Source organism: Tursiops truncatus, chromosome 11 (genome assembly GCF_011762595.2).
Source record: "Tursiops truncatus isolate mTurTru1 chromosome 11, mTurTru1.mat.Y, whole genome shotgun sequence".
Classification (NCBI taxonomy): domain Eukaryota; kingdom Metazoa; phylum Chordata; class Mammalia; order Artiodactyla; family Delphinidae; genus Tursiops; species Tursiops truncatus.
In genome coordinates, this window is record NC_047044.1 from 52,987,986 (window position 1) to 53,004,119 (window position 16,134).

General features: G+C 48.1%; 1 protein-coding gene across 4 annotated transcripts in view; it reads left to right on the forward strand.

Moving 5' to 3' along the window:
• PPM1H (protein phosphatase, Mg2+/Mn2+ dependent 1H) overlaps window positions 1–16,134 on the forward strand; it is a 258,738-nt gene that overhangs the window by 163,101 nt on the left and 79,503 nt on the right. For all 4 annotated transcript variants that reach the window (XM_073788424.1, XM_073788425.1, XM_073788426.1 and 1 more), the window contains exon 5: window positions 13,481–13,565. In XM_073788424.1, the coding sequence (XP_073644525.1) occupies window positions 13,481–13,565 (85 nt within the window). The remainder of the gene's footprint in view (window positions 1–13,480; window positions 13,566–16,134) is intronic.

A 16,134-nucleotide genomic window follows, 5' to 3' on the forward strand; every position in this document is an offset into this window, starting at 1 on the left:
AAGTTCCGAGTAACGACTGTTCTACTTTGGCTTGTAGATATGTATGTTTCCCTTAATGATTCAATCAGCTATGCTTAATAAGTCGTGCTTAAAGTCCTTTTGCACATAAACTCATTTAATCTGAAGAAAGAGGTATTTACCCTTTTTCAAATGGGGAAAATTGAGTGTCAGAGTGGCTCCTAGCATGGCTAGTTCATAGCTTGAGCTAGACTTTGAACCCTGAGCCCTGATCCCTTTCCACTACACCTCAACTGGCTCCCCAAACCCAAATGATGGTTATGTTCAGTGGATGAGAGATGGGCTTCCCAAGCGTTTCTATGTGAAGACCTGACATGGGGTAACCATGGGCTGGTAGAGCCAGGAAGCCCTGCAGGCGAGGCATCCAGCCTGTTATCTAACCATTGGGCCACAGATAAGCCACCTGCCCTGCCAGGTGAAGCCATGTCGTAGCTTATTTTGGGCAGGGGCATGTGGCACCGAGGGTGACCTGTTTACTTCGGTGGTATAGATTGTAAGACTTTCTAAGTACATTATACAGTACACAGCCTGAAGTGAATGGTTGTGGATCCGGCTTTGCCCTCACACCACAGATGTAGTTCCTGATTTATAGCATCGTAAAGAAACAACAATAAAGGATGCCTCAAGATTCTTGGCAGGCAAATATAGACAAAGCTCCCTTATGTCCTTTTGAAGAATTTCAGGGACGGAGACCCATTGGAATTGGCTTCGGTCAATGTATAATGTGAAGATTAGGAAATTCTTTTCTTGTTTCCAACCATAGAATCTTACTGATTTGATTAAATAGAATTTCCTCTTGTTTGTGTTGCTCTGAGCATGAAGAAACTGGTCAGTCACCATTCTTTCAATAAAATGGTTTCAAATTGCGTGAAGGAGATTGTGATCAAATCACTGCTCATTTTTTCCTTCAGGCTAAAATACCATAATTGCTTTAACCTCCTTCAAAGCATCTATTTTCCATCCCTTACATTGTTTTTATTTCTTTCCTTGGAACTCAGTTCAGTTGCTCCATGGCATTGCCCTATTAAAATATAGTGGTTGGAACTGGACACACCTGTGTCCAATTGTAACTAATATGGAGCACTGGTAAAGAGGTTGCTTCCCGGACTCTGCATGTACTACCTGCCTTGGCACACAAACAGTGAGCTATTGTCATCATCAGTTATTTAAAAGAAAGGGAAGGAGGAGGGGGGGGGGGAAGGGGAGGGAAGGGAAGGGGAGGGGAGGGGGGAAGGGGAGGGAAGGGAAGGGGAGGGGAGGGGGGAAGGGGAGGGGAGGGGAGGGAAGGGGAGGGGAGGGGGGAAGGGAAGGGGAGGGAAGGGGAGGGGGAGGGAAGGGGAGGGAAGGGGAGGGGAGGGGAGGGAAGGGGAGGGGAGGGGGGAAGGGGAGGGAAGGGGAGGGGGAGGGAAGGGGAGGGGGAGGGAAGGGGAGGGGAGGGGGAGGGAGGGGGAGGGGAGGGAAGGGGAGGGGGAGGAGGGGAGGAGAGAGGAGGGGAGGGAGGGGAAGAAGGAAGGAGAGGGGAGGGGAAGAAGGGGAGGGGAGGGGAGGGGAAGAAGGGGAGAGATGGGAGGGGAGGGGAAGAAGGGGAGGGGAGGGGAGGGGAGGGGAAGAAGGGGAGGGATGGGAGGGGAGGGGGAGGAGGGGAGGGATGGGAGGGGAGGGGGAGGAGGGGAGGGAGGGAGGAGGGGAGGCTCATCCAATCATCCAGTAGTCATCCAGTCTGGCTACTTGCTAGGAGAAAAATGTGCTCATTTTGGGGCTTGAGAAGTGTTTGTGTACATTTGTGCTGGGGGACCGTAGAGTGCTGTAGGTTATAGGTATTGATCCTGCACTTGAGAAGAACAGAATATACACCCTCTGACCACAAATGGAAAAGGAACCACTAGATGTTCAATATGTGCCTTGAGATCGAAGCACACAGGCAAAACTTTGCCAACTAAGTGCTTTTGAAACTGTGCAAAATAAGAAACCACTGTGGGATTTTCAGAAATAAATTTAGTTTGAACTCTGCGATCCTTTAAAAGAAAGTTTTAAAATTCACCAGTTGGGAATGCAAAATGGTGCCGCCACTTTCAAAAACTGATTGGCAGTTCCTCAAAATGTTAAACATGGAGTTACCGTGCGACCCAGCAGTCCCACTCCTAGGTAGATAGCCAGGAGGACTGAGAATATATATTCCCATAAAAACTTGTACATGAATGTTGACAACGATGTTATTCACAATAGCCAAAGAGTGGAAACAGCCTAAATGTCTATCCACCAATGAATGGATAAACAAAATGTGGTGTATCCTTACAACAGAATATTCATTCAGCCATAAAAAGGAATGAGGTACTGACGCCTGCTGTAACACGATGAACCTTGAAAACGTTATTTTAAGTGGAAGAAACCAGTCACAAAAGGCCATATATTATAGGATCTCATTTATGTGAGATATCCAGAACAGGCAAATCTATAGAGACAGAAAACAGATTGGTGGTTGATGTGGGTTGGGGGGAGGCGGGGGGAATGGGGAGTGACTGCTAATGAGTATGGCGAGCAGTTCTTTTTGAGGTGATGAAAATGTTCTGGAATTAGTTAGTGGTGATGGCCGCACACCCTTGTGAATATACTAAAACCTGAATTGTACACTTTACAGGGGTGAATTTTATGGAATGTGGAATATATTTTTTAAAACAAGAATAAACAACCCCACCGTTATATACACATGGACCCCTTATCATTATTTTTAGAAATAAGCACCTCAAAAAGTTTTCTTTCATGACTGTAAGGTTTCTACCTGGTGTGGAAAATATTGTGTGGGTGCACTTGGTTTCATGAATGTTGCTGGTATAGCAAGATGTTTGTAGAAAGTGGCTGAATTATGACATTGAGAAATTATTCTGGGTGGTATGAATACAGACTGGGCTGCTTGCGAGGAAAACAGGAACATCTGACTCAGTTATTGCTCTGCGAGCGGTCATTTATTTTTGCTGCTACTGAAAGATCTGAATTTTTTTTCCTGACCATTTTTTGGTGAATATTTTTGCTGATACACTTGTGTATCTGAGGTTCTGCTAAATGAATCATCGTATTTGCAACCTTTTTCTTTAGTATCCATTCTGGAAATGGAATGACTAAAAACACACCAAAGCTAATTCCAGGCTCCTGGGGTTATTTTTTTCCCTTCAGCTATTTTTTGACCCCTCTAATTAGCATCAACAGCCTGGATGTCGTCTGATGGTGGTAACCCCAGCTTCCTCCATCAGCTGCCCCGCTTTCTTTTCCATCGACACATTTCTGGTACTTTTGAAGGAGACAGATGCTTCTGCTGCATCTGAAGAGGATTCACAAGGTCTGATGCTTTTTGACAAAACGGATGCCTCCTCCCTGTACTTTGGAATGGATATGCGCTGTCAAAACGGGTTTTCCGAATGGTTGCTCTTTGTCACCTTGTACCAGGTTTTCTCCTCCATTCTGGAAAATGTGCAGTTTAATGTTGCGTTTCGAATCACTTTCAGCTGAAAAAGTGTGTAATGGAATCAGGTCAGAGATGCTTTTTGTTTGCAGCTTCGCGTTCCAAGGGGACTGGTGACAGCAGGGAAAGTACATTGGGGGGCTTGCTTGATAATGGGCTCCTGTCCTTTATGGTTTAAAAGAAGCACTAAGGGTGACTTCTCCCATCCTGGCGCTTCTGTATGGGTTTATATTTGGGGGATCACCTCCTTCTGAGAGGGAAAGTAGTAGCTGTCGTGATTTGTCCGTATTTCTCCACTCTGCAGATATTTGGCTTATTTTCAGAATCACTGAAATTTAGACCTGGGAGGTGCCTTGTCCTACCCCTTCTTTTTATTGGCAAGGACACCAAGGCCTAGAGCTAGCGGTTAACCTAAAGTGGGGCTGGCATCTGCAAGTTCTGGTTCCCAAGCCAGTGCCATTGCTACCACACCACCTCACTACCAGTGATGGGGCACATGGATGGGTACCCCTCAGGGCTGTGGACTTTCTTTTTTTTTTTTTTTTTTTTTTGCTGTACGCGGGCCTCTCACTGTTGTGGGCTCTCCCGTTGCGGAGCGCAGGCTCAGCGGCCATGGCTCACGGGCCCAGCCGCTCCGCGGTATGTGGGATTTTCCCGGACCAGGGCATGAACCCGTGTCCCCTGCATCGGCAGGCGGACTCTCAACCACTGCGCCACCAGGGAAGCCCAGGGCTGTGGACTTGCTGAGCAGGGAGAGGGCCTGACCTCGGCCGTTGCCCCACAGTAGTGCTTTGTCTTTCCCATTACAACCTCCCGTGTAAACCGGCAGAACTTACAACAACCCAGAAAGATTCCTCCTGTATGTTGTACACTCACGTCCCCTTTACTACACATGTGGGCGGTTTCCATGCTGCAGGACTGGCTGGCTGCTTAACTGTTCGCCATGGGAATGAAGTTCTGTGCTACCTGGACTCTTGCAAACACTAGCTGCGGAGCACTTGGCTTTGCCGGCCAGCGGTTCCTATGCTGCAGAGAGAAGAAACCAAGGGGTGTGGCAAAGTGAAGCCAAGTGGTTTGGATGCTGCCTTCAGGAGTGAGCTTGAGCCCTGACTTTTGTCTTACTTAACCTCTCCCTCCGTGGAGACTGGCCTGCTGGAAACTGTTAACTGCCTCTCAAGTCCAGCAGCCTGGCGATTTTGAAGTTCTTTTCCATTTCAGCTCTGCAGAGAGATTCTACCTTTATTGTTAAGCTTGGAGATTTTCATCTATATATGAATATATATAATGTTTATAAATGGAGATTTATATGTGGATTTTTTTATACGTAAATATGTCTATATTGTATATAATCTACATCTATAAATCTATGTATATAAGGGATATATATATATATTAATTTTTCCCCATTCTTTGTGCCCCTTGGACCTTTTATTGAGGCTGAAAACCTATGTGCTCCTTAATTGTCCTTATACCAAGTTTACATAGTACCTCTTTGCAAAATCATTTGTGAATTTTCGTATTTTGTTTGGTCTTCAGGCCACAGTTTTTACCTTGAGGAGGCAGGAGGGCTGACAGGTGGTCTGCTCTGAAGTGCACTGGGCAGAGCTCGGGCTTTTAAGCTTCCGGAGGCTCACGGAAAGGAAGTGCTGGCTGGGGTTCTCCTGCATTTGTCCTCCATCATTCTCCAGACTTCCTCTTCCTCTTCAAACTTCAATGTGTTTCTCCTTTGCTTGAATCTGAAGCTTTCTTGATAGTCACAGCCGATGACGTAAGAGCTGTGCAGCGCACCGAGGCAACATCATCTCATTTCACTGAAGGTTAGAAAGGAGGGGGTGTGAATGAGCCGCTACTATTCAAAGCTACTAGCATCCTGGGGCTAGGGCGGGACTCTCTGAAACACTCCAAGAGGGTGTTGTACACAGTGAGACCATTCCAGAGTGTAGCCGTGAACGTAAGCTACAGCACATTGCCCACAACACTCACCAGTATATGTTGAGTTCTGCTTGCCCTGGAAAGAGGGAGATGTCTTCCAAGCGGTAGGAAGTGTAGCTGGCTGTTTGCTCCTTCCTCCTCCACTTACTTCCAACGGTGATCTCTAAGGGGAAGTGCCGCTCCCATCCCACGGCCACATCCAAACCCCTGGGTGGCTGCCTCGGCCTTGAAATCTGGAAGTCGTGTGGTGGTAGGCAGCCCACGGGCAGTGGATGCAGCCACTGAGGTGGGGCAGCGGGGGATGTTTTGTTTTCGTTTTATCGAAGTGTCACTGATTTAACACACTGAAAACTTCCCTGTGGCCAATGAAAAAGCATTACAAGGATGCATCCTGTCAGTGTCTAAGAGGCATAGTTTCAAGTTCTTAGGTCCTCAGAGAAACGTGTGTGTCAGAGTAGTTCACAATGCCCAGGCTGTGGCAGGAGGGGGAGGATTCCATATGTACAGACCCTTCTGTACGCCTAAAATAAATGGAATCTAACCATCCAGAGGAGGGGCTGATGAATCCCCGAGTCACCCCATTCATTCTTCATTCAGAACGTCTTTCTGTCGTTTTCATTTGTGAGCATGGTTGGCTGTTCTGCACCTACTTCTGTGGGTCTCCTTTTAGAACACAAGTGATAGAAGAAGGTACAGACATTTTTGGTCTTAACCAGTTCTCATTTTTATAACAAAATTCTGCCACTGGCTTCTTAGTTAGTGGCTTCTGATGCAGCTACAGGAGAGTTTTGCAGTCACACCTGAGCTCTGAGAGACGTTTGGGGCCCAGGAAGAATTCTGTGGTCCCTTAATGCTTGGGTCCCACAGGGTTCACGAAGACCGGTAGTGCTACAAAGATGAATTAGCATTTAGTAGGGTTCCGGACCTTTTGTGAATATGTGGCCAAATCCGGGCAAATAAATTCCTCTTCAGAATTTACAAAAGGAATGTTTCACGATTCCTGTAAGTCCAATGATACAAAGATATGTAAGGAAAATTAACTTTCTCTCCCACTTCCATGCCTTTCTCCTTACTCATTCAAACATAACTTATATTATCAGACAGCCAGGTGTCCAGGTGGCCAGTTAGTACCGTGACAGCCTTATTCACTCTCTGATAGTGCAGGCAAGAGGCAAAGAGAAAGCAAAGTGTTCCGTTTTCCCCACACAAGGGCACCGGGCCAGGGTCAGGTGATGACATGCAGCAGGGCAGGAGGAATCTTCTCCGTGTTGAGGAGCTCTGAACAAAAGGCTGTGCCTTTGGACCAGGGGATGGGGGTGGGATGGCAGGTAGGTGGTGGAAAAGGGAAAGGACTAGGAGTGGAAAAGTACTGAGTCAGAGTGGGGAGAAGTATCTTAGCCAGGACTCCTGGTGGAGGTGCTTAGGCTGGGTAGGCAGAAAAGTATGTAAATGTGACCTATGGTGGGGTGGGGAGAGGGAGCCCTGGCTGCAGCTCCCCTCAGAGACTGCAGAGCCCTGGCTGGGCACCAGGGGTGGGGAGGGCAGCTTCCTGGCAGGCCTGCCCAGTAGAGCCTTTGCAGAGCCTGAAGGAGCAGAGCACACACAGGATTTTGGCCTGGAATCAGATACTTCATGTATATAGGGTATCTATATATAGTTTTTGTTTTTATAAAAATGGGATTATTCCCCATATTACTCTGCAACGTGCTTTTCTTTTCTTTTCTTTTTTTTTTTGCGGTACGTGGGCCTGTCACTGTTGTGGCCTCTCCCGTTGCGGAACACAGGCTCCGGACGCACAGGCTCAGCGGCCATGGCTCACGGGCCCAGCTGCTCCGTAGCATGTGGGATCTTCCCGGACCGGGGCACGAACCCATGTCCCCTTCATCGGCAGGCGGACTCTCAACCACTGCGCCACCAGGGAAGCCCTGTAATGAACCCTTTATTTCTTTAGGATATACTCCCCACAGTAGGGTGGCTGAACCATTTTTTTATGTAGTTACAATTTTAAGAGATTTAAAACGTATAACAGTCTATGTTCCCTTTAATTATGAGAATGACTTTTTCCCCTCACCCTATGAGCACTATTATATATTGTTAATGTTTTCAATAGACGTTTGCCAATCTGATGAGCAAAAATTACATTACTTTAATTTTCCTCTTCCTGGACCAGTGAGGTAGAGCTTCTTTTCATATGTTTATTGAACATTTGCATTTTCCCTTCTGGTCGGTTGCCTAATCACATCTTTTATTGTTTTTTTTTCTTTTGCTTGTTTGTCAGATGCCTTTGGAAAGTATCACTCCTGCTTTGAGACGGGATTTAACAGGAGTTAGTGTGATCTCCTTAAGAGAAAGTGCAAAATTGAGAGACTCTCTGAAATGAGCATCCTGTTTGGCCCTTTCGTTTTCTCTTGACCAGTTTACGTTTTGACCAGCTTGGGGAACAAAAAGTAATTCTTTTTGACTCCAAATTGTGACATTCAAGGCTATAAGTAGCAGAATTTTCTAGCACCTGTTCTCTGAACTCAAATTTCTCATCGGTTAGGAATAAGTTGCCCTTATCGTGTCATGTGCCTCATATGGGGGGGAGGGTTTGAAAACGATCAGTGTCTTTGCTTTACCTCCTCTTTTCCCATCCTTGCAGTTGACTCACAAAAACACATTAAACCTTAGCATTCGCCGTGTTACAAATACTGCCCCGTCTATTAGACTGGGTAAGAAGTTAAAGTGTGTATATTTCCGTTAGTCTCTGTGAATGAAAGGCTAGCCTTAACTTTGCAGAATATGCTTAGGAACCACTCCCTCTGTATGGTATGGGGTGCCAGGTGGGAAGTGGTGGCTAGTTGATGAAATCACCCAACCCCTGGTGACTCCCTCACCTCGTCTCTGGCCAGACACCGAGTAGGTGAATGAAATGTCATCCTGACCGCAGTCATATCCACAGGTCTGGACCTGAGGCCCCAGAAGAAAGGTCAGGGCATGTGCCTAACTCGCCTTGACTTTCGCTGCTATATAGCTTTTTTTATCCTCGTTTAGTAAAAACATTTCATAAAATAATGAAGTAGAAGATATGAAGTCTATAAGGATCCTGTGATGAGAGAATGTAGCTTTAAAGGCATTTCTCTACTTTACTGGTTGTTTAGTACAGGATTTGTCAGCCTTCTTCACATGCACTCTGTTCCCTTTGAAACCCCTTCCTCTCACTGCCCTACTCCAGATTGGAGACCAGCTCTCTGACAAATTGATCCCTAGATCAGAGGGATGAAAGAGAGAAAGATCAAAAGGAAGCCGGGAATCGCATAGGAAGAGGCATCATGATGCAGGAACTGGAAAGTTTGGCTGCCAGACTTGCTGTCATTCTTTAATCCACGGGTGTCTCATAAAGGAAAAACTCTGTAGTTCAAACAGAAGCGAAGAATGTTCTGTACATAAGTGGACTTAGATATAAGGATCTATTTATGAAAGTGATTAGGTAGGGTTACCCCAGCAGTGAACATTGGAGTTGAATGCTGATACCTCGTCGTGTACGAATTTGAAATGAAAAAACAGAGTAAGCATAGTGGTGACTGCATTCTCCCTCCCCTGCCCACTAAGGACAGGGGCCCTGCCTAGTTTTCCCTTATCGTTTGAGTCACTTTTCAGTGTTGATTCAGCCAGAACAACATCCTTTTAGGTCCCTTGTCTTTTTGTAAAACCAATGAAAAGGCATGCGGGTTTTTGAGGGCTCAGGCGGTAGACAGTTAGACAGTTACAGATCATGTTATTAAGAAAAGTCTTATTTGGGACCTTCGCTTCTGGACACGTCTGTTCATCCACCCAAGTCCAGTTCACTCTTCATCCATTTAGTCGCTTATCCCTCAGCAAACAGTTATTGCGTGTCTGTCACAGGCCACACACTGAGTGCTGGAGATTCAGAAACCAGGGCTTAGGCTCTGCCCAGAAGACATCCTCAGGTAGTTAGAGACAGCCACAGAGGCCGGCCATCTCAGTGAGACTGGTAAGGGCTGTGGTACACCAGGCACGTGACCCCACGGGGTCACAGAGAAAGGGCGTCGAAGGTAGACCAGGAGGGCATTCTCCTGGGCTGACTCTCAGAGAGCAATCAGTTGGCCAGAAGAAGGGAGAGGCAGAGTGCAAGGAATAGCAAGTGTGAGACTGAAACCAGAAATATAGGCAAAACCCGGATAATGCAGGAAAGTGGAAATGCTGGGAAGGCACCTAGGGGCTTGCAGTAGGGGATCTGACGTGATGCAGGTAATGCTTTTAAATCATCTTGGTGACCCTGGGGAGCAGAGCTCCTGAGTCAGGCAGACAAGCTCTGATGTGGCCTGAACCCAGGCACTAACAGAAGAAACCAAGGAAAGGGACAGATTCTCATGCTACTGAGGAGATAAACTCCACAGGATTGCTGCCTGTTTGGATGTGTAGAGGGAGAAAAGAAGGGAGATGGCTTCTGGAATACCCCCCGCCCCCCGGTGGAAAGGGATGCTGTTCCCTGAGACAGGGACTGCTGGAAGGACAGATTTGGGGGTGTGGTGGGGCAGGATCATTAAGTCTGAAACACGTCGAGTCTGAGATGCCAGTGAGTATCCAAGTGAATATTTGTTGGCAGTTGGCTGTTCCAGGCTGGAGCACAGCAGAGACGTGTGGGCCGGAAAGGATACTTGGAATCATCGGCATGTGTCATGGTTGAAGCCATCGATTCATCCAGTAAATATTAAGGGCGTACAGTCAGGGCCCGCTTCATGGGGTTGTGACCTGTGCGGGCCGCCACATTTGCCTTAATGCCCTGCTGTCACAGTCTTGAAATTCTCATTAATTTTTGAACAGGAGGGCCTGCATTTTTATTTGGCCCAGACCCTAGAAATTCTGTAGCCAGTACTGCTTGTAACTGCCTGGTTCTGTGCACAGTAGTGGGGCCTCAGCGTGAGCAGGACGGACATGGCTCTCGCCTTCGGAGCTGACAGGCCAGCTCGGAAGGCGGACAGTTAAGCAATGAGTAACAAAACAGGTTGTGTTCCATATTGGGAGCACCAGGCTAACAGAGCATGTAGGAGAGGGCTCTAAACCAAATCTTGGGGGTTACAGGGTTGGGAAGCGAGTGCCCAGGGAGGGGGTAGAGAGGCGGAATGGCAGCCCACAACCCCAGAGGAGTCTGAGAGGAGTGTCCTGGGAGGTGGGAGGGAGACCAGGAGAAGCAATGCCCCAGAAGCTGGGGTCGGAAGGGACCAACAAATGCTGCCTAGGAAGGTGGGAATGAGGTCATGGTCACGGGGTGTAGCAGCAAAGAGGCCATTTGGGGACTGGTGAGAGCAGTCAGGTAGAGAGAAGGCAAGAAATGAATTTACCTGTATTTGAGGGATCGGTGGGAGGTGAGGAAGTAGAGCCCCTGAATGTAGATTAATGTGTACATTAATGTGTAATGAGTGTGTAAACCTTGGTTTGGGGGAAAGAAAGGGGAAAAGACCCTGAAAGTGGGTTTCAGATTGGGAGAGTATTGTTTGTTTGGTTTTCGTTTCGGTTTCTGTTTTGTTTGATTTTAAACACAAAGTGTTTTGAGTGTGGTAGCCAAGCCAGCAGAGAGAGAGGTTGGGAATACAGAGGGAATAACTGATGTAGGAAAGACTCCGGGGTTGGAAGTGATGGATGGACTCACCTGGTCAGGAGAAGAGGAAAAGATGGCCGAGGGAGCAGGTGCGATTCCAGGCGAAGGCCCCTCTCGGCTCTGTGACAACCACCCAACTCTCCTTGTGTAAGCGAACGTCCGCTGCCTCCCTAGTTCTGCTCTCTTCCTCTCAGACTCAAGGCAAAGCTTCTCCTAAATTCTCTCATCTGTTTTTTTTTTTTTTTTTTTTTTTTTTTTTTTGCGGTACGCAGGCCTCTCACTGTTGTGGCCTCTCCAGTTGTGGAGCACAGGCTCCGGACCCGCAGGCTCAGCAGCCATGGCTCACAGGCCCAGCCGCTCCGCGGCATGTGGGATCTTCCCAGACCGGGGCACGAACCCTTGTCCCCTGCATCGGCAGGCAGACTCTCAACAACTGCGCCACCAGGGAAGCCCTCATCTGTTCTTATATTCAATTAATATTCATGGGGCTCCTGCTAGGTGGCAGGCAAGATACCAAGCATCTGGAATATGAGAGTGAACAAAACAGACCAGGCCCCTGACCTCCTGACACTTAGGTCCTGGAGGAGGCTCTTGCATGGTCTGGTTGGCCGCTCCCCACAGGCCCACGCTGCCTGACACCCCATCTTCCACTGTCCCTTCCTTCCTCCTCTTACCGCGATCTTTTACGTCCCTCCCGGATACCCACCTTTCTTAGTCTGAGCCTGGAAGCTGGAATTCAGGGGCCATGTAGGAAAAGGGAGGGAAAAGAATTAAGACTAGCTTTTAGCAAAATTCTGAAACGGAAGATTGCTGTGGGAATTTACTGCATAATGCCTTTTGCTCTAGTGCCCCACATTCTCTGGGCCCTTCTCGCTACTTTAAGATTAGGCCCTAAGCTTCACCTTCCTGACCCCTCCTTTCAAGTTCTCCAGGTTTCTCCAGCCTCTATCAAAACCCCTACTCTTACTACAGTTCTTCTCAGCCGATAAGTAGGACAAAGACGATTTCAGTTAACTCACACTGACTTGTGAATGGCGGATATCACCTTTCCTGGGGTTGGGGGAGGTGGGTTGCATTTTACAAGTGACTCTGGGTTTATAAGAAGGAATCTTGAATCTGTCCTATTTTTGGCGGCATAATAAAAGAAGTGATACGCGTATTACAGCAAGAGCCGCCCTCTTCCCAGAGTCAGTCCCCGCAAAACTTTCCCGTTTTCTTACAGTTCCACCATTTTTCTCCTAGATCCATAAATTCTCTAATGCCCCCAAGATTTTTATGGTCATCTCCTCCCTTGCCTGCCCCCCTCCCCTAGTTTCTATGACAGCAGCAACTGGGCATGGTTGGTGAGGGGTTAGCAGGGGAGGGGGTTGAGCAGCTGCAGCCGTTTATAGGGATTGTTGCCAAGTCGGGGACTGCCTGCCTCTGCGGTGGGAGGGAGGGGTGCCCGGGGCTTCTTGGCACAAAAAATGCAGCCTCCCCATGTCAATGAGGCATCCACCCAGAGCTGAGCTCAGTGATGGTATTCCCCGTGCTTCTGGCTCTTCACAGAGAAGTGTGCTGGGTCCCCAGGTCTCTGGCTCCCTGATACCAGGAGCTTTGTGGTTCGAGTAGAATGCAGCTCCCCTAGCCACTTGGATTTGTCGTAGAAATGGCAGCCTTCCGCCACAACTGATCGATAGCTGGCCGGCGGCTGCAGGGACCACTGCGGAACAAGGTCTGAGCACAGGAGGCTCCACCGAGAACAGGCTTAGGGAAGGCTGCTGCACAGTTATCAATCCGGCAACTGCTCTTTTAGACGCCTGCTTTGGGGAACTCTGTTCTCTCAAAAGTCCCAGAGTCGGCAGTAGCTGTCGGGCACACTTTGGAGAGTATGTGAATTTCCTGAGCTTTAAGATGAGATAAGAGTGGTTTTCCTGGACCCAGGCTATTACCCTAGAAACTCAGGAGCCTAGGTCTGGCGTTCTTAGATTTTTAACGTGCCTCTGAATTCCCTGGGCATCTTACGACAATGCAGATTCCAATACAGGAAGTCTGCGGTGGAACCCGAGAGTCTGCATTTCTAACAGGCTGCTGGCTCACAGACACTTTGAGTAACGGAGATCTGGAGCTGCACTGTCTATCTACTACACTAGCCCGCTGTGACTGCTTAACTTCAAGCTAAATGAATTAAAATTAAATAAAATTAAAAATTCAGTTTCTCAGCTTGCACTCACCGTGATTCAAATGCTCAGTACCCACATGGGGCTGGTTGCCGCCATATTGGACGGCACAGATTCATGAGCTAACGAGAATGTCATGCTCTTAAAGATACTTACAATGTGGGGAGTTGGTAACACTGAGCTTTGCTGTGCAGGTCAGAGGAAAAAGTATCCTGTGAGAGTTTCAGGTGTATTCTGAACTAAGCTATGGAGTTAGGACAGAATTGAGGTACTTATGAGATTGGCTGCTGACATGCATTTTCACCATTTCAGGGCCATAATCATCAGAAATGGAGAAATCATCCCCATGTCTTCGGAATTCACCCCTGAGACTGAGCGCCAGCGACTTCAGTACCTGGTAAGAGTCACGTAGGTCTGGCAGAGCGCCGCCGCGTCAGGGATGGCGTCGGGGCTGTTTTGGAGGAACATGTTGCTATTGACCTGGGAGCAGGCCCACAGCAGTAAAACGACATACGGCGTTAACACCCCCCATACACGCCTCCTGGATCACACATCCTGGCTCCGTGTGTGACGACACACTCCACCTCCGTGAATTTATTATTGTGGCTGGTTTTCTCCCATCTGTGACCGATCAAAGACATGGCATGCTCTGTTTCCTTTAATGGCTTGGTATGTACAATACGAAATGTGGTGGTAAAGAATGCTGATACGTCTTCCCCAGGCCTGCCACTCACTGTAACTCAACCAGAGGGGTTCAGACGGGTCTGAATGTCATGTGAGCAGCCCCCAGAGTCTGATGACACACCAGGACTTCCTGCTCTGATATGAAGTCTCAGGGGCCCTTTGGGAGAATTGCAGGTGTCAGAAAATCTGTGTCTACCCTGAAAATAAATTCTCCATGTTAGATCTCCCTGTTTGGAGTGAAATTATGAGAGGGCTCTAGGAGGGCTCTTTGGTTTTTCAGATCTTGAGAATTTTTGCTTCTTCGAAAATGTGAGCTTTCTGAAGAACAGAGTATATTCCCTGCCCTCACATTCCATGCAACGGTGACGATCATACAGGATTGCTTTGCAGTGGGCATCCTTCGGCACTAGCTGTGAATAGTAGTTCTGTGGATGAACTGTTTTCTTGCCGACTGGCTTTCTTTTTAGACGACAAGGCTAAGATAGTGACCGTCTGCTCTTAGGAAAGAACTGATCCAGCCTACTCCAAAAGGACTTCGCTCATGTCTCTGAGTTCCAGCATGTGGGAACAGTCAGGATTTGATGACTTCGGTTGATTTAGCAAGAACTCGTGCACTTCCCTCAATTCCCTTGACTGTGTTGTGTTGGTTTTACTCGGTAGCTAAGCTGTGTTGCTTTTGGTACTCACCTGGTCCATAAGACAACAGGAGTCCAAAGCCAAGGTAAAAATGTTTCTTCACCCTTTGACTACGGTTATTTTCCAACCTATCTGTTGCTATTTTCAAGCAGGTAAACTTGAAGCCCCTCCGGGGGCCCAGATGTTAGAGCCTTTCACTTTCTTTGGCCATCCAGGCAGGGGGAAGGGACTGGCAGCAGCCGGCAGGACCTCATCCTGCCCCCATCCTTAGTCACCAGCTGGGTAGCTTTGTTACAAGTCTCTTAACCTTTCCAGACCTTGGTCCGTCCCTTATAAAGTAGAGAGCTAGACCAGAGGGCCACCGAGGACCTCAGAGCTGCGAGGGTCCTTCCAAGTAGCGTTCCTAACAGCCGGCCTTGCTGCCACCTGGCTGACTCTCTCCAGTCCATCTTCCACAAAGCCCCCGCCACGTGATCATCACATAGGTCTTGTCACTCTCTTCCCTGAAAACCTCTGGCTCCCCACAGTGTACAGAAGGCAGACCCAGAATTGGGCTTCCCGCCCACCTCTCCAGCATCATTTCTTCGTCGCCCTCACCAGGGACACAGTACATCTCGGGCTGCAGCCACGGAGAACCGTCTTCCATTTCCAGGACACACTGTGATCTCTCCGATCTCCATGCCTTTGGAGATATGCTCTGCCTGGAGAGCCCTTCCCTTTGTCTCTGCCGGGAAAACTCCTCCTCATACTTTGAGACCCCAAAAGAAATGTCACTTCCTCTAGGACATGTCCCCTACCCCTCGCAGGGGGCCAGTCCCCGGTGCTCACACAGCGCCCTGTGGAAGCCCACAGCGTGGCTGTCAGCATGTGGTATTGTATTGCTTTTTCCAAGTCCCGTGTTCCCTTCCAGACTGAGTCCCGGAGGGCAGGCCCCTTACCTTAGGGACCTCACGTTGTCAGTACCTAGCACAGAGCTCGTATTGAATCAGGGTGTGTCGACCAAAGGGGCCAGTGTTCGTATTGATGTCTGGGTCATTACCACACAGCACCTCCCCTGCTTCCCCTGAAACCTCTCACAGTGGCACCAGGCCTTTGCCTCCCATGCCTCAGCCCCTCCCTGTCCCATCACCTCCGTGACCCTTAGTAAAAACCATTTCCTGTTTTCCTGCTAAAGGCAATGAGTAATAGCAGATCCACTTTTTTTATTTTGAAATACTTTCACATTTTCACGTGGCAAGAATGATACCAAGAGCTTAAAACATTAACTTTTAAGGAGGGGGAGGGGAATGCTGACATTGTTCAGATTCAGATTCCAGTATCAGTGGTCTGTTTTGGGACGGCTGGAATAAGATGCATGTGGCTTCAGAGCTCAGCCTTGTCACATGACTGCGTCTGTGATTTCTACAAGGCCCTTCACTGATCCCCAGCTTCACTGTCAGTAATGGGCACAGAAAACCCCAGAAGGCAGGTGCAAAGATGAAATGCAATAATATATGTGGAAGTTTCTGTGGCATGTAATACTCATTTGGTTATTGTTGGATGAATCAAAGTCTTGCCACTTCAAATTCTACTGGTCTTCACACCTCAGTGATATTATCCCTTTATGTTTATTTCAGAATCACTCCTAATGGTCCTAAAATTAATGT